This window comes from Vipera ursinii (genome assembly GCF_947247035.1).
Source record: "Vipera ursinii genome assembly, chromosome: 7".
NCBI classification, from domain to species: Eukaryota; Metazoa; Chordata; class Lepidosauria; order Squamata; family Viperidae; genus Vipera; species Vipera ursinii.
Genome location: NC_139521.1, coordinates 64,424,395 through 64,450,370, shown reverse-complemented (window position 1 = coordinate 64,450,370; position 25,976 = coordinate 64,424,395). Strand labels below are relative to the sequence as shown.

Here is a 25,976-nt window from a genome sequence, read left to right as displayed (position 1 = left end):
TGGCACTGAAAAAGAGTGACTTATGGCCATTTTTTCACACTTACAACTGTAGCAGCATCAACATTTGATAACTTTTAGTTTAGTTTTAGTTTTATTCGATTTTTATACCGCCCTTCTCCCGAAGGACTCAGGGCGGTATACAGGGCAATAAATATAAAAGCGAAATACAAAAGTTAAAAGACAATTAAATATTATGCCCAAATATAAAACAATAATTAAAAGCCATATTAAAACCCCAACCCTAACCCATCAAACTGGCATGTATTTATGGCGATTGCAATGTCCAAGCGTCATGTGATCCCCTTTTGCAACCTCCTGGCAAGCAAAGTCAATGGGGAAACCAGATTCACTTAACAACTATGTTACTAACTTAACAACTGCAATGATTCACTTAAAGACTGTGGCAAGAAAGGTCATAAAATGGGGTAAAATTCACTTAACTCTCTTGCTCAGCAGTGGAAAATTTGGACTCTATTGTGGTCATACATCGAGAATTGCCAGTAGCAAGAACTGAAGTATCCCTTTGCTTCCCATCACTGTGCAGAATGGACCAGTAGCAACAAATAAACAAAACAAAAATGGGAAATCCCCCCCCCCAAATGCGGCTTATTTTATTTAAAATTAAAATATGGAGAGAGAGAGAAAGAGTAATTCTAATGCTTGCATTCCAATCATGCTAAAGTTACATCCACCTCTGAACGTAGAAAAGCAGAAATATTGATTAAACCCAAAGTGCCGATATCCTTTTCAAGACTCTTTGATCTGGCAGGTTATAAGACAAACTAGTTTTTTTTTTAGAACCAGATCCTGATATTAAGCAGGCTTTTCTGCACAAAATAGCATTAGGAGTCAGAAATCATGTCAAGCAAGTGACAATCCTTTGCTCCCTGCTTTTTTTTCTTCTTGCCAACCTTGTGACCCCCCGAGGCATTTATCTGCAAATAGCAGCAAAACCACTGGATCTGTTGAAGCCAAGATAAGAGAGAGGGGGAAATACAGAGTCACACTCTTTTCCTTAATCCTTTTGTGCTTCAAGAAAGCTTTTACACTCCAATTCAGTTTAAGACCACAGCTGAGATTCATGATGATTTCCTCCCCCCCTTTCCTTTCTGCCCTCATTTTCTTATTGTGCTTTGCTCCTTCCATATCTCCAGGATGGGTTTGCTAGAATCTGACTTTATATTAAGTCATATACTGTATTAATGCAGACATTAACCAAGGTTTTGGTTATGATCTTTAAGTCCTTACATGGCATGGGTCCGGGATACCTCGAGGACCACCTGCTGCCGGCGTCAACTCCCCTCCACCCTGTGCGTGCCCACAGAGAGGGCCTCCTCAGGGTGCCTCCGGTCAGGGAATGTCGACTGGTGGCCCCCAGGGGGAGGGCCTTCTCTGTGGGCGCCCCGGCTTTGTGGAACCAACTGCCGGTTGAGCTCCGGATGGCATCGGACCTTCGCTCCTTCCGGCGCGGGCTGAAGACCCACTTATTTGAACTAGCTGGTCTGGCCTGATGGGGTTAGGGTTTTTTAATGGGTTTTTTACTGTTTTTATTGTTATTGTATTATAATTGGGCATTTGTTTAATTTCTTTTTAACTTTTGTATTGTTATTTATATATGCCCTGTTAACCGCCCTGAGTCCTTCGGGAGAAGGGCGGTATAGAAATTGAATAAATAATAATAATAATAATTCCAGGCCTCCATAAACTAGGACTGTCTCTTGGGACCTACCGTAAATGATGAAGACTCCCCAAAGGTTCAAGACATTTCTCGCTTTGCTATTGCTTCTGACAAAAGGAAAGGGAAATAAAAGAATAAAAGAAAAGAGAAAAAGGTCATCAGGTATTTAGGGAACTGCAGTACATATGGTTGGGCTATGTTTATCCCAGCAGGGGGGCCATGTCAAATGGTAACCTTTAAGAGTGGGGGGGGGGAGAAAGGCACAGCAAATAGAAGTCCTAAAGTGTTTCCAAGGGTAGAATTCCAGGTCACAATAGTAGACTTCTTCTTCTCAAGATGGATGACCTTTTTCCCATTCATGGGGCTGTTTTCCACCTGTGACACATGACTGACAGGATTCTTTTCTTAAGAGAAGAACATGACACGTCAACAGAAGAGAATATATGTAGCTCAGGGTTGAACTGTGGGGTTCTTGATGCTCTCTGAGATTGATTGTTTGCTTGTGGATGTTTTAATTCCCAACTTGCTAACATTTCACCAATTCTAATGTTCTCAGTTTATAAACATTAGCTTGCCCTGCCAGAGTTGGTGGGGGTGTGGTTTTTCTCCTTGGTGGTTCCTTGATTGAGATATTATTTTCTGCTTGATTGTTTTTTCTTCTTGGGAATGCCTTGACTAGGGAATTGTTTTCTGCTTGAGCAAGGAACCAATTTTTTTAAAAATACCCTACTCGAGGATCTATCAGAAAGAAAAAGAAAACCGCATCCCCACCAACACTGGCAAGTCATACTACTGTATGCACAGTACACAGAGAGAAAACCCCATACTCACTAGCATTGTTACCAAGTCAGGTTATGAAATGTCCACAAGCAAACAACCAAGCTCAGAGAGCACCAAGTATGACACTAATAAAAAGCACCACATCCCATGGCAAATTACTGCTGCAGATGGTTGGAACCTTGATCCACAATGCCAATTTTTCTCATGATGCCTTTTCTCGTTGAAGCGAGTTCCCTTGCCTTTAAAAAAAATCAGCTCTGCATCTAATTAAATGCTAAGAAACATTTGACCAAATGTTGCATCAGTGCAGTGTTTTCTGACTTCATTGTGATATGTTCTTAAATCCAGTAACTCTATTTGAATGTGCTCAGATAGGATTCTTCCAATCCTTCACAAGTGGCTGAATCACATTTGCTTTAATTGATAGAGTAACAATTTAGTATCAACCTTGAACAATTAATCTGTTCAGAAATACCATCAGTGATGAGCCTTTAATTTCTCTAGACATTAAACAGAAGAACCTCTGTCAGAAAACCTGGAGAGCATTTTACGAGTTGTTGTAGATATACCACTGAGCTAGATGGATCTTTAGGAATCCAGGATCACAGCTGGACCCACTGCTTATCCATGCTCTTAGTTTTTGTTCTCTAACACTCCCAGGAAGGTGAGGTTACTTTATTGTTTGACATCTGGGTCTTCTGAGACTGTGAACAACTGTAAGCTGTCCACCTGACTCTCATTGGAATATTATTGCTGTCCATCACATGATAGGTTTGTCAGAGCTAGTTTGACTCTCCCTTATCTAGAAGAAAGCACCACAAAAGACAACCCTTTAGAATTAAAATTGCATACCTTTATTCAAAAATACAGTGACAAGTACTGATCTCTCCCATGAAATCATTCTAAACATTCCTATTATACCAGAAATACTCAACTAACTCTCTCTCTCTCTCTCTCTCTCTCTCTCTCTCTCTCTCTCTCTCTCTCTCTCTCTCTCTCTCTCTCTCTCTCTCTCTCTCTCTCTCTCTCTCTCTCTCTATATATATATATATATATATATATATATATATATATATATATATATATATATATATATATATATATATATATATATATATATATATATATATATATATTTCCTGTTTCAGCCTAGCCCAAGGCCATCTACAGGCAGTAGCCACAGCAGTGGCAGCTCATATTTGTGTAAATTTTTTGGCTTGCTAACGTATCGGTCTCCCTTTATTCTTTGTTAGCAAGCCAAAAACTTTACACACACACACACACACACACACACACACACACACACACACACACACACACACACATATATATATATATATATATATATATATATATATATATATATATATATATATATATATATATATATATATATATATAAAACCAGGCTATAAGCAGAGGCAATTTTCTATAGAATTACAGCTGCTCACTCTTACTGGAAAGTGACTCTCCTAAGAGATCAGTTCAGAGTATTCTCAAGTACCTAGAGTGCAATTTTGTTCCTTCTTTATTAAAAATGATACGGTTCTCTCACAGGTCCCTTGGGTAACGTCTCAATATAGATTTAATTATTCCTCATTCTTATCAAGACCACAGTGTGATATTAATAGCAATAGGCAAACTCCCCCTGGCCTGATTCAGAATAGACTCAAGTAAAATGATCTGTTTCCAAAATTGCTGGATAAAATTGTAGAAAATAAAATCCTTTCACTTGATTTTATTCCAGATTAGATCCAACACTGGAAAGTTGCTACAGTTCATTAACCAGCCATAGGATACTGCTTGGCTATTACAATACACCTTTTGTCAGCCTCACTCACTTGAGGATTGTTGGTAGCAGAAAGCTGGGCTATTGGGTGCGTGGATGAGTGTGTAGTACACTCTCTCTCTCTCTCTCTCTCTCTCTCTCTCTCTCTCTCTCTCTCTCTCTCTCTCTCTCTCTCTCTCTCTCTCACACACACACACACACACACACACACACACACACACACACACACAAACACTGTAAGTTGCCTAAAGTCCTGACAATAGGCATACTATGGCAGGATGCATACTGTATACACTCAGATGCACACAGAAAACAAACATTTCCCAGGCTAAGACAATTTAAAGAGTGCCAGACAGGGAAAATCAAATGCATGTATTGTCCCATTTCTCATTCAATCCGATGAAACAAAATTGGCTCTAGAAATTCTTTCAAAGGAGGATAGAGTGTGTGATGTTTGTACTTGCTTAGTCATAAAGTAGCCATAAGGTGAACATGTGGGAATGTTCTGTCCCTCACTATACAGCCATCTTTCTACAAGCCTGCACACTCTGGCTTGGCTTCTCATCTTTAATTAAATTCCAAGGAACAGCATCATAATAGGGCTGCCTCAGTTGCATGTCATGCTCACATTAAACACACACACACACACACACACACACACACACACACACACACACACACCAAAAATTTTCCCCCAGTTATCAATGCTACTTGTCCACAAAAATCTCTTCTTTTAACCCAATACAAGTTTCTTTCAGCTTTCAACAAAGGAATACCAGATCTAGTAGCTAGGAATTTGTAGGCTCTCTAGAAGACAATTGCCTATTCACTTTTCATAACTGCAATGGAAACAACTTAGAAATTCTTCAGGACAGCAATAAACCCAAATTCTCTTGTAATGGAGGCATCTAAATAGCAAAGGATGATCTTGCATTACAGAGACATTTTCAGGATCCAATCTGGGTCAGTCACTGGGACCAGACATTTAGTCTTCCAAACTTTTAGACATGGGCTGGAACCCATCCTCAGGGAACTTCTCTCTCACCAGAATGTGTGCTTTGGGCTGTTCTATGCATAGCATTTATGTAGTTCCTGGTTGTGTATGGCTTTTTAGTTGTTGATTGGGGTGTTGATGGCCCGCTAGTAAATCGCTGGCTGTTGTTTCCTTGTGCTGCCAAGTCCTCAGCCACTAAGTACCTGATAAGCTGGTGGCAAATACGCACTCCTTTTGTACTTCAAGAAAGCTTTTACGCTCAAATTCAGTTTAAGACCACAGCTGAGATTCATGATGATTTTTCCCCCTTTCCTTTCTGCCCTCATTTTCTTATTGTGCTTTGCTCCTTCCAAATCTCCATGATGGGTTCGCTAGACTCTAACTCTACATTAAGTCATATGTTAATGCACTCCTGTTGACTGACAAGGGACCCATTTCTCAGGCTTTAATAATTTCCCTGGCTATTTTTGTACCTGCTCAGCCAACAATCTTAGTGGTTGTGAAATTAAATATATGTCCTTTCAATGTCAGGCTACCAATGAGTTTGGGTCTCCTCATCTGATCACACACTTGTGTTCTTGCAATCTGGTGTTTAGCCTCTTCCCTGTCTGTCCTATATAATCATGGGGCAATCAAGGCAGATGATCTGGTAGATTATTTTAGAAGTATCTCCCATCTCTAAGCAATCTTTGCAATGCATAATTTGAGGTGTTTTCTGCTTCTGTGAACATTGCAGATTTTAGAATCTACTTATGTGATGTAGCCTATAGAAATAGATTCAAAATCAGGAAAAGGAAAAAAAGTGATGCTGTTTATAAAATAAATAACATGTTTAATTCAAGAATGCCATATGTTCATGAATTGGTCTGCACAAAAATGACATCCATCTGGGCCCGGAATTGAGTAAGCAGCCAAAGAAGAGAGACAGGCACTTACCTCAATTATAAAACAATATATATTTTCCAGGAGCAGGAGGAACATGCAAAAGACATAAACATGTGTTGTGGACTGAAGTTCAAATTTCTACACAAAAGCCATAGAAGTCAGTGGGCAGAAGCCACCAGTGGAATCGGGATAGAAAAGACAGTATGAGGTTCTCAAACAGCACAACTTGAGTAAAACTTGGATTTGTCTTCCTATAATATGGTAGGCTGTTAAAAAAAATGCAGGGCAAGGATTAAGAAATGGCTAATTGAACAAGAAACAGATTAATGATGCAGACACAGTCGCTGTGTTATACTGGCAGAGAAATCTGCTTTCTGTTAGGGCATCCATCAACCGTAAATCTTGTTTCAAATTTTGAGATACTTTTTTCAGCACAGCTTAAAGTCCATAAGGTCATGCAGACATCTGAAGTGAATCAATCATGAAACTAGAGGATTTAGATTTGGTTCCGATTACTTTGAATATTGTTTTACCTCAAAGGGCCTCAGAATCTTTCCAGAAGGACCCTAGTGGACTCAGGATTTTTAGTCAAATTGGATATACGTCTTTACTTTAAATTTAGGTGAAAGCTGGTCTCATGTGTATCTCAGAAGAGTCAGAAATGATTTATTTCAGAGAAATGTTTGTGGGGGAGTAGCCTCCGTTTTGACAAAAAACAAAACAAAAAATAACACCCAGCCCTTCATAATAATGCCATTTCCTAGATGCAAGGATGAGGATCCTTGGGGGCCTACAAAAATTGGTAGCAGAGCCACTGTAAAGCTTACTGAGCTTTGTACAATAATGGTGTTCTTTGGGATTTCAAATCAATATCAAGCCTCCTGAATGACTAGAATGCTTTTTGATGTATTATATTTAGGAATGTTGAATTAATTATCCCCTGACTTCTAGAATTATTTTTTCCCTTTCTCTCCCTATGCAATCCCTCCTGCTGCCCTGTGCTTATGCCCAGCTAAGAAGTTGCAACTTCTCTACCCAACATGGATACACAAACACACTTCAGCAATAGGCCAAAAAGAATCAAGTAGCTATAGTTGAACACACAATCCTAATGTGCGGCTATGTTAAGCTCCTTTCCCTGGTGAAAATTTCAACAATTTCCCAAGCCATTTTCAACCAGCAGTACAAAAATTACTGGAGCTTTAGCTAAAAGGCAACACTGAGATCCAGGCTGATACCTATCAGAAGTTACACAACTTAACAGAAACCAATTATCTGGATTACTCTTCCTCAGGATCATAGGAGATCTGCAAAAGATGCGATGTAATTATTATACCGGGTTTGCTCAATGCTCTTTTTTAACTCTCCGGTGTTAAGCAGGCCAATCTCCAAGTGATTTCAACGATAAAGGAGAGAAAATCTTGCAACGTCTGCAAATCACAATCAATTGCAAACTGGAGGAGGTACTTTTAATCTTCTCTGGTAAGAACTAAAGCCATTTCACAATCTGGTAGGGAAGCATGTGGCCTAGATGAACAGAACAGCTGACTCAAGAATTAGCACAGATATTTAAGTCTGAGAAGCGGAGGGGCACCAAAGAGCACAGGGTCATAATATTGTTGATTATTGAATGAACTAGTCACATAGGACAGTTTATACATCCTTCTCCTTCTGCTTGTTCTTCTTTTAGCCCAACAGGATCAAATGCTCATCCACAGCAACCAGGCAGAGAGCAACACAGCTTCTACCGGACAAATATTGGGAAACCAACAGCAGCAGCAGCAAGAACCCAACGACCAAGGTCAGCAGTTGTGATTATTATAGTTCCCTGCACTATCATTGCCAATTTCATGTATTAAAACCCAGAACTAAAGGAGATCCCCTCACACCCCAAAGTGCGGCCGAATCATCAGAGTCTTTTGCTTCTTTGCACTCAGAAAGGTGAGGGGGCAGAAGAGAATATTTATAGAGAATAGGCTTTCAGGAGAGCTACTGAATTGAATGAGCAAAAAAAAAAATCATTTTCAGGGATAATCTGGCAACGACTTCATAAGAAACAACTAAAGCAATGCAAAGTCCAGGGCTCCAATGGCATAAATTCAATGGTTATAGAAGTCAGATATTGTTAGCTGCTGCTATGTTCTGTGATGCAGAGATAACTCTAGATAGACCATCAGACCTTTGCTTATTTTATAAGCCAAGACACCAGCTGCAACCCATTCAGACTCTTCTTGCAAAAACAGATGAATGGGAGTTTTCTGCCTAACCATAAACCTTTTTATTCTAGAAATTCTTTATTTCAAAGTGTACCACCCTGATGCCTATATATTCAAGCATATCTGCAGGCTTCTTCCTTATACCTGATTTACACCCCCCACCCAAAAAGATTGTTTTGATTTTTAAAAACTAAATAGGTAGCTGGCATGCTGCAAAGCAAGTTACCCACCTCTGTCAACTTCATTAATTTTTCGGCTCCCCTATAGAAGGTGTTATTGTGCAATAACAGTAGTCGTTGGATGCCATCATTAATTCCTTGAGAGCAAATGCAATAAAGGAAGGCAATGAGCCCTGTAGGGTGGATTAGGGGATGTTTCAAGATTTTTTTAAAAATGCATTTCAGGGTCCATATTCTAAATGGTATTAGGAGCCGACAAGTAATGACTGATGTCAACAAAACAGGCAGAAATCAATTTTGGGGCAGGAAAAGGGGAGCTTTGTTCTTGGAGGGTTTTTTTGGGGGGAGGGGGTGAGATTGTTGGGAATGTGAGAGTCAGTTTGGTATAGTGATTAAGTCACCAAGCTATAAAGTGGGAGACTGTGAGTTCTAGTCCCACCTTAGCCATATCTTTATCTTTATCTTTATCTTTATCTTTATCTTTATCTTTATCTTTATCTTTATCTTTATCTTTATCTCTATCTCTATCTCTATCTCTATCTCTATCTCTATCTCTATCTCTATCTCTATCTCTATCTATACATATATATCTCCATCTCCATCTCCATCTCCATCTCCATCTCCATATCTATCTATCTATCTATCTATCTATCTATCTATCTATCTATCTATCTATCTATCTATCTATTCATCCATCCATCCATCCATCTGTCCATCCATCTCTATCTCTAAGATCTCTCTCTCTCTCTCTCTCTCTCTCTCATCAATCATCAATCTATCTCTATCTATCTGTCCATTCATCCATCCATCCATCTGTCCATCTATCTCTATCTCTATCTCTATCATCTCTATCTCTATCTATACATATCTCCATCTCTCTCTCTATATATATCTATTTATCCATCCATATTTCTCTCTATTTATATATATATATATATATATATATATATATATATATATATATATATATATATATATATATATATATATATATATTTGTGTATCTATGTATCTCTCTCCCTCTCTCACTAGCTCTATCTATCTCTCTATCTCCATCTCTCTCTCTCTCTCTCTCTCTCTCTCTCTCTCTCTCTCTCTATCTATCTATCTATATATATATATATATATATGTATCTATGTATCTATGTATCTATGTATATCTCTCTCTGTCTCTCTCACTATCTCCATCTATCTGTATCTATCTATCTATCTATCTATCTATCTATCTATCTATCTATCTATCTATCCATCCATCCATCCATCTATAGGCAGCTTACAGATATTAAATAAAATATAGCATAAAACCTTAAGTCAATAAATAGAGACCATAAATTTTGAATTCAATCAAAATAAAATTAAGCAGGTTGGGGGGGGAGGGAGGGAGGGAGGGAGGGAACCGCTGGGTGACTTTGGGCCAGCCCCTCTCTCAGCCCAGACCACCTGACAGGGTTGCTGTTATGGGGAAAAGAGGAGAAGGAGGATGGTGTGCTGGGCATGTTCACCACCTTGAGTTATTCGTAAAAATGGGCAGGATACAAATAAGTAAGCTATAGCTACATATATATAAATAAAATGCCAAGAATGAAACAGGCGTCTCTGGGGGGCAAAGCACTCCCATTTCCATACTAAAATGCTTGGAAAAGGACAGAAAATGGCATTTGGGGTCGCGGGAAAAAAAAGAGCTAATTTCAGGCTCTTCTACTTGCATTTGGGTGGACATTTTAAGGAAGGGGATGGGTGAGGCTTGATCCAAGCTTGTATCCTTTAGATATGTTGGACAGGAAATGTTTATTGCCTTATTATTTTAATGTTTTACAATATATTTTGTTTAATGTCTGTAAACTGCTTAGAGTTGCCTGGGATGAGATGAGAGGCATACAAGTTTTATAAACAAATAAATAAAAAATAATAATAAAAAATTCTCAGAGAAAGTGAATTGGACTGTCCATTGCTGAAGGAGCGATACATTGCTAAAGTGTGATTTCATTTCTGCATTGCAAATTCCTATGAACACAGTGGCTGTCAAATTCCTTCCTAGGATCAGTCCCGTAGAGTATAACACATTTATTGAAATGGTAAAAACAGAAATCGACTAGGTAGACAAAGACTCCACTTACGTTCATTAAATTTCTGTTAACTGTTCAATAGGCTCTCCTGGAATTATAACCACCCTATATAATGAATGTGGATCATTCAGCAATTATTGGGGACTGTGGCTGGTGGAAACGTCACCCGAGGTGCATGACAAAAATCAAAATGGAATACTCACTTGAATGACTGAAGAAATTTTTCACCCTCTTTCTGACAACAGGCTGTGGGTTTTATTTTGGGGAAGTTGTCACTTTTCTTTGCAGTAAACATCTTATGCTTTTATTGCATTTTTTTTGGTCTCTCCCCCCTCCTCCCCTCCCCCCCCACCAATCCAGCAGTCGCACAAAAAATGAATGAACAGATTAGCAGCCAGGAGATGAAACTGACTTTGCTACAGAAGAAGGTTGACAACATTTCAGTCGTCATGAGAGATGTGAGCCAGACGCTTTCCTCTCTGGAAGGCAAAATCAATGAAGATAAGAGCACAGATTTGGTGGCGTTTCTAAAAGGTAAAAGAAAGAAATTAATGCAATCACTCACCCACTTAGAAGTGCCAAGAAAACAGCAAGGGGGGTGATGGTGAGGGAGGAGGAAGACACTACTGTTGCAATATCCCATATTCTGCAAAGAACCATATATTATTTAGTTCTTTCTTTCTTCCTTCCTTTTCCTTCCTTCCTTCCTTCCTTCCTTCCTTCCTTCCTTCCTTCCTTCCTTCCTTCCTTCCTTCCCTCCCTCCTTCCTTCTTTCCTTCCTTCCTTCCTTCCTTCCTTCCTTCCTTCCTTCCTTCCCTCCTTCCTTCTTTCCTTTTCCTTCCTTCTTTTCTCTACCTCTTTCTTCTTTCTTTCTTTCTTTCTTTCTTTCTTTCTTTCTTTCTTTCTTTCTTTCTTTCTTTCTTTCTTTCTTTCTTTCTTTCTTTCTTTCTTTCTTTCTTTCTTTCTTTCTTTCTTTCTTTCTTTCTTTCTTTCTTTCTTTCTTTCTTTCTTTCTTTCTACCGTCAGTGAAGGTATGATTCAGTGAACAATGCTCAATAGTTTGCAATTGCGTTCTACCCATGCCAACTACATGCAGGTTTTTACTGTGTTTTAAAATGCCTGAAGTACTGATTTGACCAGAGATTATACTGCTGCAAAAGAAATGAATATGAACAGGACACACAATCAAGATACTGTCTTCTTCTGATTTTCAGGATTATATGCATATTTTTCAAGCTAGCATCCTATTTTCCTGCTGGGCTGGTTTGAAAAGCTCTTCTTTCAATATGAACAATCCAGCTGATGAGTTGGTACATTGCATGAATGTAAGACTAAGGAAGAATACTGTTGCAAGCTGGCTTCATGTGAAGCATGTAATATAATGGATGCTTGTTCTAACCATTCAATAATATGGTTCTTGTTGTTTGCAGTGTTGGCGATAACCAGTAAACAAAATTTCTGGAGTCATTGACATAAACCAATTAAAATGCTTAACATAATTCAAACATAGAATCTAAATTAAAATTTTTTGGTTGATATCATGACACAAATTGGAGGAGCTTTGGATCATTTGGTTACTCAGCCCTTCTGCATGCCTCCTTTACAGTCTTTCAAGATTGAAATGTGCCAGCTTAGAAAGCACTGGCAAAGCACAGATTACCTATAATAGTATAATGAAGGAATCAATCCTGGATTGTCTTCTTCATGATTGAGATCTAAAGCTCTAGGTTGCTTTAGGATCATAGGGTCATAGAATCATAGCCTAAATGCATTTAAAAAATTCCATGTAACCATCTGGGATTATATAACAATATTTAATGCTATATAAACATTGTCAAGGAGAAAATTCCATTTTGAGGATGCCATCCGAGAGAAGAAACTCCTTATAATAGCCACTTAATGTCCCTCATTTGCATTGGGACATTTTGAAATTGTATTTTTAAAGTCTTGGAAATATAACTTGAGAAGGCAAGTCCCAAGCAGGGATCTTCAAAAGTTAATACAAGTGCTAGAAGAAGATTTGGCCAGGTAAAAAAAAGAATTAGGCATAACCAATCCAGAACATAATTAGTATTCTTTTTTTGTTGTTCAACATTTGTTAAATTTGCCCCTAAGTCTCCATTTTTGCCTGAAATCATTGCTATTTCACTACCAGCAAAGTTGGAATAAATGACATACCTTTGAGCCTCTAAAAGCTATTAGAAGACATCTTAATAAATTATAGTCCCACTTCTGGCTTGTCTCTAGAATCGCTAAGCTCCAGCTGTTGCACTTAAACAATGTTGTTTTAGCCACACTGATATTTACACCTTCTCTCTTATTCATCCTGTCCTCTCTCTACCCTGTGTATTTTATTGTTATGTGGCACTCTTGACCCTTAGGTATACATTCTATATCACTTTGATTATTTCCCATTTCCTTTCTGCTTGCTTTTTATCCATTTCTCTAGTCCCTTTGGGTTAATATGTGCACATTCAGTTATAATGTGCCATTATAGAAGTCTTGCGCAGTATTTCTCCACATCTTTTCCACATTTTTTTCATGCACATTAACCCACAATAAAGTTGCAATCTTCACAAGGATCATGAAAAATTCAGTATGTTTGGTCCTCAGTAGAAACGTAGACCCTCACATTGATACACAATGCCTCCATTTCACAATATAGGATATTGTGACGCCCCAATTCTATTCTATTCAAATTCTTATTATGATAAAGCTTATCTTTCTTTTTATTTCCAAGTGTTATATCTAGAATGTATAGCATGTCAAACTGCACTCTAATATACAATTACACATAACACACTCTCCCTGTGAAATTTCTTTTATTCTCCCAATGTTGTGCTTTCTACTGTTCTGTACAGCAGTGAAACAGAATATTCAGCATTCCAGAATAATTACTGATTATTCTAATCAGTAATTAGATTATTACTAAATATTCAGAATAATTACTGATTCTTACTGAAATATATTTGGCACAGAAAGACATTGCTTTCATTTATCCATTTCTTTCTTTATTGCAATCCATTTAAACAAAGTTCAAATTTCTGGCCAAAGGTCACTGCACATTGTTGTGGCAAACAAAAACAGGAGTTACTATCTCCGAATTGTCAGAATTATGACAACTGTTACAGGAAGAATTTTTCTGTAAATTCTTGGCTTCTAAATGTGGATGACATTGTGACAGAGATATGGTTAATCATCCTCATAATACACATTCTCTTTTTTTATTTTATTTATTAATAAATAAATAAACCTTTATTGTCAAAGTACAAGATGTGTACATTGAGATTAGCTGAGCCTCCCCCTGTGCTCTCTCCCCCCAACACACAGTGACAACAAACCCTCCATCCCACCACACTATGTGAACCAACTACACCACACACCGGCCTCCCAAGTCAATTCTGCATAAGATTATGTCCCATTTAAAAGCCTAACAGCCCACAGATAAAAGCTATTTTTCAGCCTGTTGGTATGTCTGGCTAATCCAATTTAAGTAGCCAACCATCTCATAGAAAGAGACCCTTGGTGGTGTACAACAGTCTAGCAAAAACAGTTAAATTAAACAGTTAACCATTATATAATACTAATAATTAAAAAAAGAATTTGAAATGATAAAAGCAGAGCTAAATCAGGAAAAGAGAATAGTAGATGGAATGATGTTAATAATAAGGGAGTCACCCCACAAGTTCGCCCATCCCCTGGAATTCCCAGGTCTGCCAGCATAACCAGGTCAGAAATTCAAGAGTGATGAGGCCAACCTCATCTCCACTTGGAAAAGATTCCATAATACAGGGTGCCACAGCAGAAAACCTCTCTTGACAACAGAACCCATAACATACCCATTCTGTGAGGTCTGGTGGGACAAGTGGATGAAATCAGGGAAAGACAGTCCCTCCAAGATCCCAATCTAATGGTTTAAAGGGCAACATCAGCACCTTGAACTAGATCTGGAAACAACTAGTAACCAATGCAGTTAATACAGCAGGAGATATAACACATGGTTCTCCACAAACACAAATAACTGCTTGCACAGCTGCATTTTGTACCAGCTGAAGTTTTTGGATACTCTCCAAGGTCTGTGAAGGTACATAGGCATGCGTGCATGCACGTACTGAAATAAAAATAAAATAAAAATAGCAGTCATCTTCAAAATAAAAGCAATCCACCTGGGATGGACAGGGACAGCCAGATGTGGCCAAGGAGGCATAAAATGCCCAGGTCTGTTCTAAATGCATTTTAGATTCAGCTGTTAATAAAACTCTGTTTAGTGTAGCTGCTTTACTTATTAAAAATCCCCAACAATGCTGACCTTATAAGTAGATGTTCATGGCACCAGCCTTACAAGGATATACATATACAGTGGTGGGATTCAGCTGGTTCGCACCACTTCGGCAGAACCGGTAGCTAACTTTTTGTTGCCCAGGCCCAGAATGGACTTCCGGAAGTGGCATCTGCACAGAGAACCGGTTGTTCACATATTTAAATCCCACCACTGTAGTTTGGCGGGTCGAATCCCGAGTGCCGTGTAGCAGAGTGAGTGCTTGTTACTCGTCCCAGCTTCTGCCAACCTAGCAGTTCGAAAGCATGTAAAAACGCAAGTAGAAAAATAGGGTCCACTACGGTGGGAAGGTCACAGCGTTCCGTGCGCCTTTGGTGTCTACTCATGTTGGCCACATGACCACGGAGATGTCCTCGGACAAGCGCTGGCTCTTTGGCTTTGAAACGGAGATGAGCACCGGCCCCTAGAGTCGGAAACGACTAGCAAGCATGTGTGGGGGAACCTTTACCTTTACCTTTACTGTACATATATCACAATACCTCATGCACTGGCACTGTAACGTAACAATGCTTGTTTCCTATTTTCTAAAAGTTATATCTATTTTGAACGTGGTGCCACCTCTTAATAAAAGGAGTTAGAAATCACCATGCCTGACTGTGAATCTGCCCAGAGAGAATTTATGAAGCCTCAGTGAAGTTTATCAGTTGCTGAAATATATTTCTCATCCACACACTGAAGAGTTTCATGTCCCTTTGCTTAGGGAACAATCTGTTCGCCAGGATTCCTAAATTTTTCTTTAAGTCCAAGGATGTTTGTATCTCTTCCTTGTATAAGAGATGCTTCTGTCCGTATACAGTACATGAGCGGCTCTTATTCAATTGGCCATTTGAAGGGAAAAGCAGTTTTTCAAGACTTTTTAAACTGATTTCCCCCCAAAATGGTTTATTTTATTCAAAACGAGGTTAAAATACAAAACTTAAAACCAATCAGAACGGAGCTGGAAGGGACCTTGGAGGTCTTCTAGTCCAGCCCTCTGCTCAAGCAGGAGACCCTATACCATTTCAGACAAATGACTGTCCAGTCTCTTCTTAAAAACCTCCAGTGATGGAGCACTCACAGCTTTTGAAGGCAAAGCTGTTCCACTGGTTATTGTCCTCACTGCGAGGAAATTTCTCCTCTGTTCCAGGTTGCTTCTCTCCTTGATTAGTTTCCATCCATTGTTTCTTGTCCTGCCCTCTGGTGCTTTGGAGAATAAATTGACCCCCCTCTTCTTTGTGGCAACCCCTCAAATACTGGAATACTGCTATCATGTCCCTCCTAGTCCCTCTTTTCTCTAGATTGGTCATACCGAATTCTTGCATATGTTTTTGTCTCTAGGCCCTTAATTATTTTAGTTGCTCATCTTATAACCTGGCAAGAGTTTTGTAATTGCTGATGTAAGAATTTTCTCTTTACCTGCCAAGGTTTCTCTTTGATTTACTGTCAGGGCTGCCATATGATTGTGCTATGATCCATTCTCTTTGCCCCATACTTGAGCTGCTTCCTATAAGGATTCTGAGAGTAATTGTGGTTCTCCAGGATAAACAGATAACATTTCCTCAAAATTGCTCTACGGCATAGCAGCATCTTCATCCATCCAAAAGAGACCGATTTCCCAACCTGACCGCTCTCTTATCCCTAATGTAAAGCTACCGGTATTTTTAGGATCCTTCTTTCTCTGCCTTTTTCTTGTGACTCAGTGATGTTTTTGTAGTTTTCAGATGAGGTCTTAGTCAGTTACTCTGGGGTTGTTGCATAATCAATCTGAGGAACAATCAAGAGAAAGAGACCCAGGAAACACAAATCAATAGGTGAGAAAGTTTTCATTAGCATTATTGATTACCTGGATGCTGAGAATTTGAATGGGACAATGGCCATAAAACTGTGTTACACCTGAGTTCACAGGTTAGTTGTTAACCATAAAGTACTTTCCAATGTATTTAAGCATAAAATCGGAGTGAGTTGTCCCTTTTCGACTTCACTAATCTCAATAGGAAAGACTTTAATACATTATTTATTTATTTATTTATTTAATTGGATTTATATACCGCCCTTTCCCGCAGGACTCAGGGCGGTTTACAGGGTATTTAAAACAGGAAATACAAAAGTTAAAAACAATTAAAAATAATTACAACAATCCCTGAAAAAGTAAAAAAAAAACCAATTAAAATTAAAATTCTCAGCCTGGGCCAGAGAGCTCGAAGAGTCAGGTCTTCAGGTCCTGGTGGAATGAACGGAGGTCGGGGGCAGTCCTAAGCTCCACGGGCAGCTGGTTCCAGAGGGCAGGCGCACCCACTGAGAAGGCCCTCCCTCTGGGCGTTACCCGCCGGCAATCTTTTACCGGCAGCACCCTGAAAAGTCCCTCCCTGTGGGAGCACACTGGACGAAGGGAGCTTGATGCTGGCAGCAGGTGTTCCCTCAGATATCCCGGACCCAAGCCATTTTGGCTTGCCAACCTTTCCCATCAAAAACAGTGAGACCTTAATGTTTACCTGAGAATTTCTATGGAATCTTTTCACTTTTGTTCATGCCTTGCTCTTAAAAAAAAATCCTGCTCACATCTTCATTCTAAGGTACGTGTGCGTGTGCCTGCATGTGAGCCCCCCCCAACAGAGACGCAGAGGCATCAAAATCATACAACCTTTGAGGTCCACTAATTTGTCGATTCCAGTGGCTTCACAAATGTTGATGTCTTACTTTGCTTGTGAGGGAAGATTCTATTCTGCCTTTGTGCTTTTTTGCCTTTCTGTTTTCTGACCATATTAGATTTATGTCTTCCAGGCTCCCAGTGGATCTGTCATGCCTTCTCCATTTGTTCTGTGCAACCTTCCATCCTATTTCCAAAGCTGACCTTTGCATAGCTTAACACGACCTCTGAATTGTCCTCATCCCTCTTCCCTCCCTGCTCTTTATCAAAAGTCAACTAGAGAATTAACTGGGAGAGAAGGAAAACTAGCTTCAGCAAACCCTAGTAGGGACAGAGGACTGAAGTTCAGCTATATAACATGCCTCCATTAAACTCAATGAGGAGACATAGCTGGGAAGAAAGGACAATGAGATCCCAGGAAATAAAAGACATAGGATCGCAGTCTCCCCAATCTCTTGTCCTTCTGTGGCCTTAGCGGAGAGGGGTCACACAGAACCACATAATTGTGGGTCTGGCTAGTCCAGTGATTGCAAACCTTTGAGAGACCGAGTGCCCAAACCGCAACCCCAAACCTACTTATTTATTGCAAAGCGCCAGGGCAGCATCAGCCTTCTGGTGCCCTCAGGGTGGGGTGGGGGGCAGGGAGGCGCCTCTGAGTTCCACCTCTGGCATGCAAAAACTGGGGGCACAAAAATGGGCCGCCGTGCTGCAAGGCACAAAAATGGCCTCCACCAAGCCGCGGGGTGCAGATACAAGGCGCTGCACCATGTAAGAATGGGGCAGGGCTAGTGAGTATCATGCAGGCACTAATTCTGCCCCATTTGCAGCACATGCGTGCTCACAGCTCCGTGCATGCATGCATGCATGTAAAATGCTTCCCCCTCACTTAATCAACAATGGTTGGTGACCTCTGCTCTACCACCTCTATTTGAGCTTGCTAGTCAGTCGCTTTGCCTCCTTTGTGCTGGGCGGGGCTCCTGCTCTGGGCAGCGGTGGCAGCCTGATGGACCTGCTGCTGGTGGCGCTGGTGCATGTGCCAACAGAGAGGGCTCTGAGTGCCACCTCTGGCACATGTGCCATAGGTTCGCCACCACTGGGCTAGTCCCTTGAGATCTCCCCTGCCTTTAATCCAACATTAAATGGCATTTTAGGATATTTTTTTTCCTTTCCCCTCTTGATATTCAATTGTCATCATTCTATAACTTTAAAAATCTTAATCCTAGTTTAATGTTCATGTTAGTTTTTCTACATTGTTTTTTCTTGTAGGTTACATTACATTGTACACCACCCAGAGACACTCTTTGAGGGAGTCGGGTGGTTTAGAAATATGAAATAAAAACTAACAAACAGATAAATAAATAATTTTTGATGTCTTGCTTGTAACTTACCAACACAACAAAATATTAAGACTACAATTGGTATCTTATTTGGTTATGTCCTGGAGAAAAGCTATCTGTGGGGTCATTAAAAGTTGATGATACATAATAAATCAATCAGTTTCGTTACTAACCACAACTGCACAATTCCTTTTCATTTTATCATTTGGGGATGAAAATGAAGCACTGGCTATCTCTTCATGTATAAGAAACAGAAGAGTTTAGTAAGCTATTTCACACATTGCAGTGTGAAAATAGTGACCCTCCATTTCCTAAAACTGTGACATTATAATTTTGGCCAGAAGTTTTTAAAGTGAAAGATGGGTACTTGACTTGAACATGCATTTCAGATTTTTAAAGAAAAAATTCTTCCCATATATAAATAGATTTAAAAAACAAAACCAATTTTTCCCTCACCTCAGCAGCATCAGCACTTCCAAAAGATACGGTCCTAGCAGTAGAGGTAGCCTTGCAGGAGGCATTCATAAGCCCATTTATTTCATATATTGTCATTCTTTGTCCTAGCATTCCTGATGAATGCTATGCAGAATTTCAGTTGACTGCTATGGTGCTCTTAAATAAATTTCAGAAATAAACTCTCATCAAATTGAATGAAGGCATTTTATTTTAAAATGCAAATTTTCAGCATAGTTTGCCCATAAGTAAAATGCAGGAATCCTAATTCTTTCTGGGGTGGAAAGTTGTAGTCTCAGAAAATCTTAAAGATAATGTCTATGGAGATTCTCAGTCATCCAGGTCATAGTTATCCCAAAGCTGCTTTTTCACAAGGCAACTGGACTTTCTTGATTTTCTCTTTGAAGACTTTCACTTCTCATCCAAGAAGCTTCTTGGATGAGAAGTGAAACGTCTTCCAAGAAAAATAAGAAAGTCCAGTTGCCTGATGCAAAAGCATCTTTGGGATCTTAAAGATAATGTAATAATATCAGGGGCATGTATGTAGATTGATATATACGTTGCCCTATTTTCTTTTCCACCTGGTAGAACATTATCAAATATATTTGTGTATATTCCCTTCTCAAAACATATTCATCAATATTAAATATGCTGACTCAATTGAACCCAGGTGCCTTCTTTAATTAGATCTAATTCATCTAAATTACACCCCTTCAGAGTATGTCTTAATTCCTTATAATGCTGGACTAGGAAAAAAAGATTTCTCATACAGGTTGTGTAAAATGTTGGGTAAAAACAAGTAAATAGATGTATCGCTGTTTTGGTTTTTTTTTGCCTATAAGCAAGGAAGTTGTCGTACATATCGGAAGTTTCTCTGGGTATGTGTTTCTCTTTCAGCCAGGAGGGATTTTTACTTAGGACAATTAATACAATTACAGCAGGCTCTGTCTTACCTGTAAGCCCACAACATTTCTTTTTTACATTCAACGATTGTTGTCTATTGAGACAAGGATGTCAAATAATATTGCTCATTGTGGTACGAAGGATATAAAATACAGGTGGGCAAACTGCAGGGGCTATTTCCCTTCCCACAAGACATTTGAACATTGCCTATGATGCCGGCCACCACCTCATCCATCTCTATTCCACTAATGCAATATCTATAGGGAAAAGATTGGGGGGGTGGCAGAGTTGAGTGCGTCATCAGCTTAGACTCATTGTGTTCCCACAGGCAGACCAAGCCCAATTCCTCCTGAATTCCTTTGACCCTTATCTGGTGCCAATTTACTGTTGAGTCGACCCGGTTCTTGTGTAAAGGCTTAAATATTTTATGTTGCAATCTAGCAGAGACTCCTGACACTTTCCAGCTGAAAATATCACCTTTAAGGTGACCCTCCAGTTCCAAATTATTCAAGGTTGTCATGTGAGCTGAAACCCTGGTCCCCGTGTTGTAGAACAGTCTTTCTCCTGGAAGTTAAATTTGCCCCAAATTAGAACAGAGTTGAAGTTTTGGTGGACTTTTTCAATCAGTTGGGTAACATCAGAGGAACTTTGGGTATCCTCCATTCCTTTGGGCCTTTAAGAATTTTATGACATTTAATATAGACATTCTATAGGCATGTACACTGTGGAGAGTCATAGGATTAGGTTGGGATAAACATCTAAGAAAGAAAGAAATAATAAACAAAGAGATGCGTGACGATTTTTACAAAGACAATGCCACAGCCCTTTTCAGGTGTTTTGCTAATAAACGGATTCAAACCTGTGAATGCTGTTGTCATGGGCTGGCTGAGAATTATGGGTAATGGAATGCAATCGTTCAGGAGGGTACAAGACTGGGGAAAGACTACTCTTAAGAGAACAAAGGAAACCGTCCAAACTAAGGACAATGGTCTAATAGGTTAGAAAGATGAATAATATAAGCACCCAAGCATTCCAGAGAGGAATGGCTGAAGACCCCAAAAGCTTAATCCTATTATCATAAAGGCAGTTTAAGCAGAGATAGATTCCTAGAGGCTCTCGTGATTAGCCAGTAGTTTTCTGATTATCATTTCAAAGTGCAATAAATAACTTCATTCTAGGCTATATTATGAAGAGTTTTTTTTGCAGAGGGTGGGGTGGGGGGAAACCATAGCTTCCCAGTTCTAATCCTAAGGAAAGAATGGCAAGGTCAGGGTCCAAGCTTCGGCCCACTGCATAGCCATAAATCTCTGCAGTGGGAGAGTCAAGGATGAGGCTCAGCCATATAAGTTATTGTTATTGCCCTTACCAGACATGGTCATAACAAAGAATACCCATTACTGCACTGTACAGCCATCCAGCCTCAGCATTTAAATTTCACTATCTCTTGCTCTTGCTCTATAATGTGGTAACAGATTTTGCTCCTTATTTGACAACACTGAAAGTGGAGGCCACCTGCACTTCATTTTGATAATGATCCCGTCAGGTCTCTGACTGTTTGTTTCCATTCTTTTGGCAACTTTAGCCATGTAGTCCTCATTTTTATTTAAAAGTCTCCTTGATGTTACTCTGAAGAAGGCCAGCAGACTCATTCCAAATAAATAAATCTTAATCTGTAAATTTCTGTTTGCAGTTTTAATGCTGATTAGACAGCAAGAAATTGAAATCATTTCAGTACTATTGATCTTTCATCCTCCTCCCCCACCCCCAAAATGGGTGACTGTATATTTGGATAGTTCCTTTAAACCTTTAGACACTTCTGCTGAAATCTGTGGTTACATTTTACCCTGTCACCATGGCTTATAATTGGAGGGAGCATATACTATGTCTCCTCCCCCAGGACAACAAAACTGATTAAAAGGATGAGAGTAGCAAGCAAAACAGAATCCCTTCGAGACTCCACAAAGGCAATAATCCAGCCAGAAACACACTGTGCAAATGTTATTGCACAAACGTTGTTTCATTGCCGCCACCTACAGAGGCAAAACAATGGTTTTAGGCAGGGGAGAGAGAGAGAGAGAAAGAGACCCTGAGGTTTGCTTAAATATTGGATTATTGGTTTCTCCCCCCTGCTCATATTAAGGAAAGCTTTTGTGTCTTTTGCTCCCCTGTAGGTTTCAAATCTAAAGGTGTGACTGAACTTATCAAAGAAATTGTAAAAGAGCAATTTAAAGCCTTCCAAAGTGACATGCAAGAGACAGTGGCTCAGATTTTCAAGATCACATCTGAACTCTCTGAAGATCTTGAGAATACAAAAGGCTTGGTCAAAGGTTTGAATAAATCCTGCCAGAGATTTGCCCTTGATATTGAAAATAGACCTACAAGAGTAGAAATACTAGACATTCGAACCCAGATCTTGCATATTGAAGAAGATATAGGCTTTACATGTGAGAAGCCAATCAAAGAACTGCAAGAAAAGCAGAGATCTTTGGAAGCTGACCTAGAGCATCAAAGCTCAAAGAGTGATATTTACTATGACTCTCTGAACATAACTCTTACACAAATGAAAGAAGCACATGAACAACTGCTATCAGCTGAACGAAGCTCAGTCCAGAATGTACCCATAGCTGCTGAATCAATGAGTGATAATCTTACAAATTTCATGACAAATTTACAGGAGAAAATGAGAACCCAGAACCTGATGATTTTGCAGCTGTACGATGATCTCAGAATCCAAGACAACAAGATCAACAATCTTACCATCTCATTGGAAATCCAGACACATGATCTACAAGGTAGATGTGATAGCATATTGTCCCAGTGCAGAAGTGATGTCCAAATGCAAATAAGTGGTGTGGAAGGGGTCATTCATTCCTTAAATAAAACTGTGAAGAATTTCATGTTTCCCTTGGATGATAAGATGGAGAAAATGAATGAACAAATTAATGACCTCTGCTATGACATGGAGATTCTCCAGCCCTTGATTGAACAAGGAGTTCCTTTCAGCCTTACCTCAGAGGATGAGTTGCGACTTGAAACAGATACTATCAGCAAAAAACTGGAGAACTTAACCAGTGTTGTGACAGCGCTGAACTTCACCATTGAGGAACTCCACAAAAATCAGAAGGCACTTAAAAATGAAGCTCAGGATCATGATGAAGTTTCTCAGAGGCGTATCGATGAGTGTTTTGTTTTAATGGAGGATGGATTAAACAAAACCATGATGGTTATCAACAGTGTTGTTGATTCCATCCAAGATAACTATGTACTCAAAGCAGCCCTGAATACTTGGAAAAATGAGACCGAAGCTTGCTGTGATCGTGGGGAGGAGATGGAAAATGTGTTGATGTTAATACCACAATTTCAAAAGATGAATGAATCCCTTCAGATACTAGCCAACCAAAATGAGAAACCAAAAAGAATTTGGCCCCCTGCAGAATCTTCATTTGGCGAGCAGAACATCCATCACCTCAGCAGAGGTCACCCTAACACAAACACCTCATTATTAAACGTTCAAGAGCACAAGCCAGACACTGGTCACCCGGATGAAAAAATATTGCTCTCCAGCAATGAATATAATGACTACGAAACGCGTCTGCAGGCTGTGGAGGCAAAAATCATCAAATTCTTGGCAAACAATTGTGTCTCAGTAAGAAACGTGAAAGCAGCTGCCACGGAAAATGAGAAAGCCGTCTCTGTTCAGCTTCAGGCCTTCAATTCCAGAATCAGGGCTCTTGAAGCCAAAAGCATCCGCTTATCGTTGAGCATCCCTGTCTTAAACAAGACAGCCAATGAAGCAAGGAACTTGTGTCAGGATGTCTCTGGAACCATTAAAGAAATGAATGCCAGCATTCCCAAACTGATGCCAAGAGTTCATTCAGAGGGCATATTGTTTCAGAAAGGCTTCCAAGAGCTCACCGGTGCCATGGTAGAGGCCCAAAAAGAAGCACTTCTAGCCAATCTAACCTTGTATGTGGACAAGTCCCTAGAAGAGGCAGTAGACGCTATTACCAAACGGTTAAAGGCAACTGCTACAGTCCCGAAGAAGACATTATCAGGGAAAAAGATTGCTGTGAACACTGCTACAAATCAGGCTGGGAGAAGTCAGAGAAACACTGAGTCTGCTTTAGATACAGGTAATGCCTTTTAATATTACCGCTCTTATTGGGGGTATCACCTGAAAGGTTCAGTAGATATATTTCCTTTATTTATAATGTTTAAATGCAACACAATTGGGATTTTTTTTGGTAAAAATCTCATTTTTAAGGGAGAATGACATTCTGTACATGAGCATATTGTGTATTTATGTTCTTTTTTTAAAAAAAACTAAACCCATGGCACCAAGTATTAATTTCAACTGAACACCAAACTATTTAGCAGAGCTTGTTTTGATTTCTTTTGTCTTAGTGACTAGGTTCAAATGTTGGATTAAATCATAATTTGTTTGAATATGTTTTACTGAATTGGCTGAGTTTACATCACATCCCTTGCCAAAATCAAACAAACCACCTTATGGTTATCACGATCTTTGTGGCTTTACATATTTGAACCCAGCTGCCATGTAGAATTATTTTTCTCGAAGCAAATCTGTTGGAATTACATTGTCTAGAACTCCCAAGCTGTGAAACTATGAATTCTGGGGATTTTTCTCTCCAAACCTATAGGGCAATAGGCTTTGAAATAAAAAGGAATATAGAAATCATAGAAATAAAAAAAATAGATGGTGTGGCAAGCAAACGTATTAGCAATACGGGCATTTCTATATGATAGCTTTCTCAAATCTGGTCTTCTTCAGATTTGTTGAGATTTCAACTCTCAAAATCTCTGAGCCAATTTGACAAATGGCCACGCTAGCTGTGGGTTCTGAGGGAAGGTTATTTTATGCTATTTTCAGCCGCTTGTGTTGGAAAGTTTTCCACATGTCTATTAAGTATGTTTTGTGTCTGCAGATTTCAATTTTCCTGATCAGAGGAGAATTGTTGGGCTAAGGCAGGGGTGGGGAACCTTGGCCCTTTTATGACTTGTGGACTTCAACTCCCAGAATTCCTGAACCAGCCATGCTCAGCAATTCTGGGAGTTGAAGTCCATCAGTCTTAAAGGGGCCAGAGTTTCCCACTTCTGGGCTAAGGGCTTGTCATGTGATCTTCCTGAGCTTCTCAGGAATATTTGCTTAGCTCTAAAACTGAGCTAAAATTATAGTCCTCGATTTATGACCACAGTTGATCCCAAAATTTAGGTTGCTAAGAGAGACATTTGTTAAGTGAATTTTGCCCCATTTTACAACCTTTCTTACCACCATCTTTAGGTGAATCACTGCAGTTGTTAAGTTAATAGCACAGTTGTTAAACGAATCTGGCTTCCCCATTGATTTTGCCTGCAGAAGGTCGCAAAAGGGGATCACATGACCCTGGGATACCGCAACCGTCATAAATATGAGTCAGTGGACAAGTGTCTGAATTTTATTCACGTGACATTGAGGATGCTGCAATGGCTGTAAGGGTGAAAAATGATCATAAGTGATTTTTTCGGTGCCATTTTAATTTCAAATGGTCACTAAATGAACTGTTGTAAGTCGAGGACTACTTGTATGAGAATGTGGATTAAAAAAAAATCTAAAATCAACCAAAACAGAAGAGATGAGCGTAGAATCAATGTACTATAAGTTGAAGCTAAACAGTTTTATCAGAATGAATGCTTGGTGACCGTATCTTGCCTTTTTAGCAATTATATGGAA

At 39.4% G+C, this 25,976-nt stretch overlaps 1 protein-coding gene across 1 annotated transcript in view; it reads left to right on the top strand.

Annotated features, from left to right (window-relative positions):
* The window catches only part of MMRN1 (multimerin 1), a 79,881-nt gene that overhangs the window by 36,793 nt on the left and 17,112 nt on the right, over nt 1–25,976 (top strand). Inside the window, exons 4-6 of the mRNA XM_083367114.1 lie at nt 7,817–7,927; nt 10,948–11,121; nt 22,417–24,378. Coding sequence (XP_083223240.1) covers nt 7,817–7,927; nt 10,948–11,121; nt 22,417–24,378 — 2,247 coding nt within the window. The remainder of the gene's footprint in view (nt 1–7,816; nt 7,928–10,947; nt 11,122–22,416; nt 24,379–25,976) is intronic.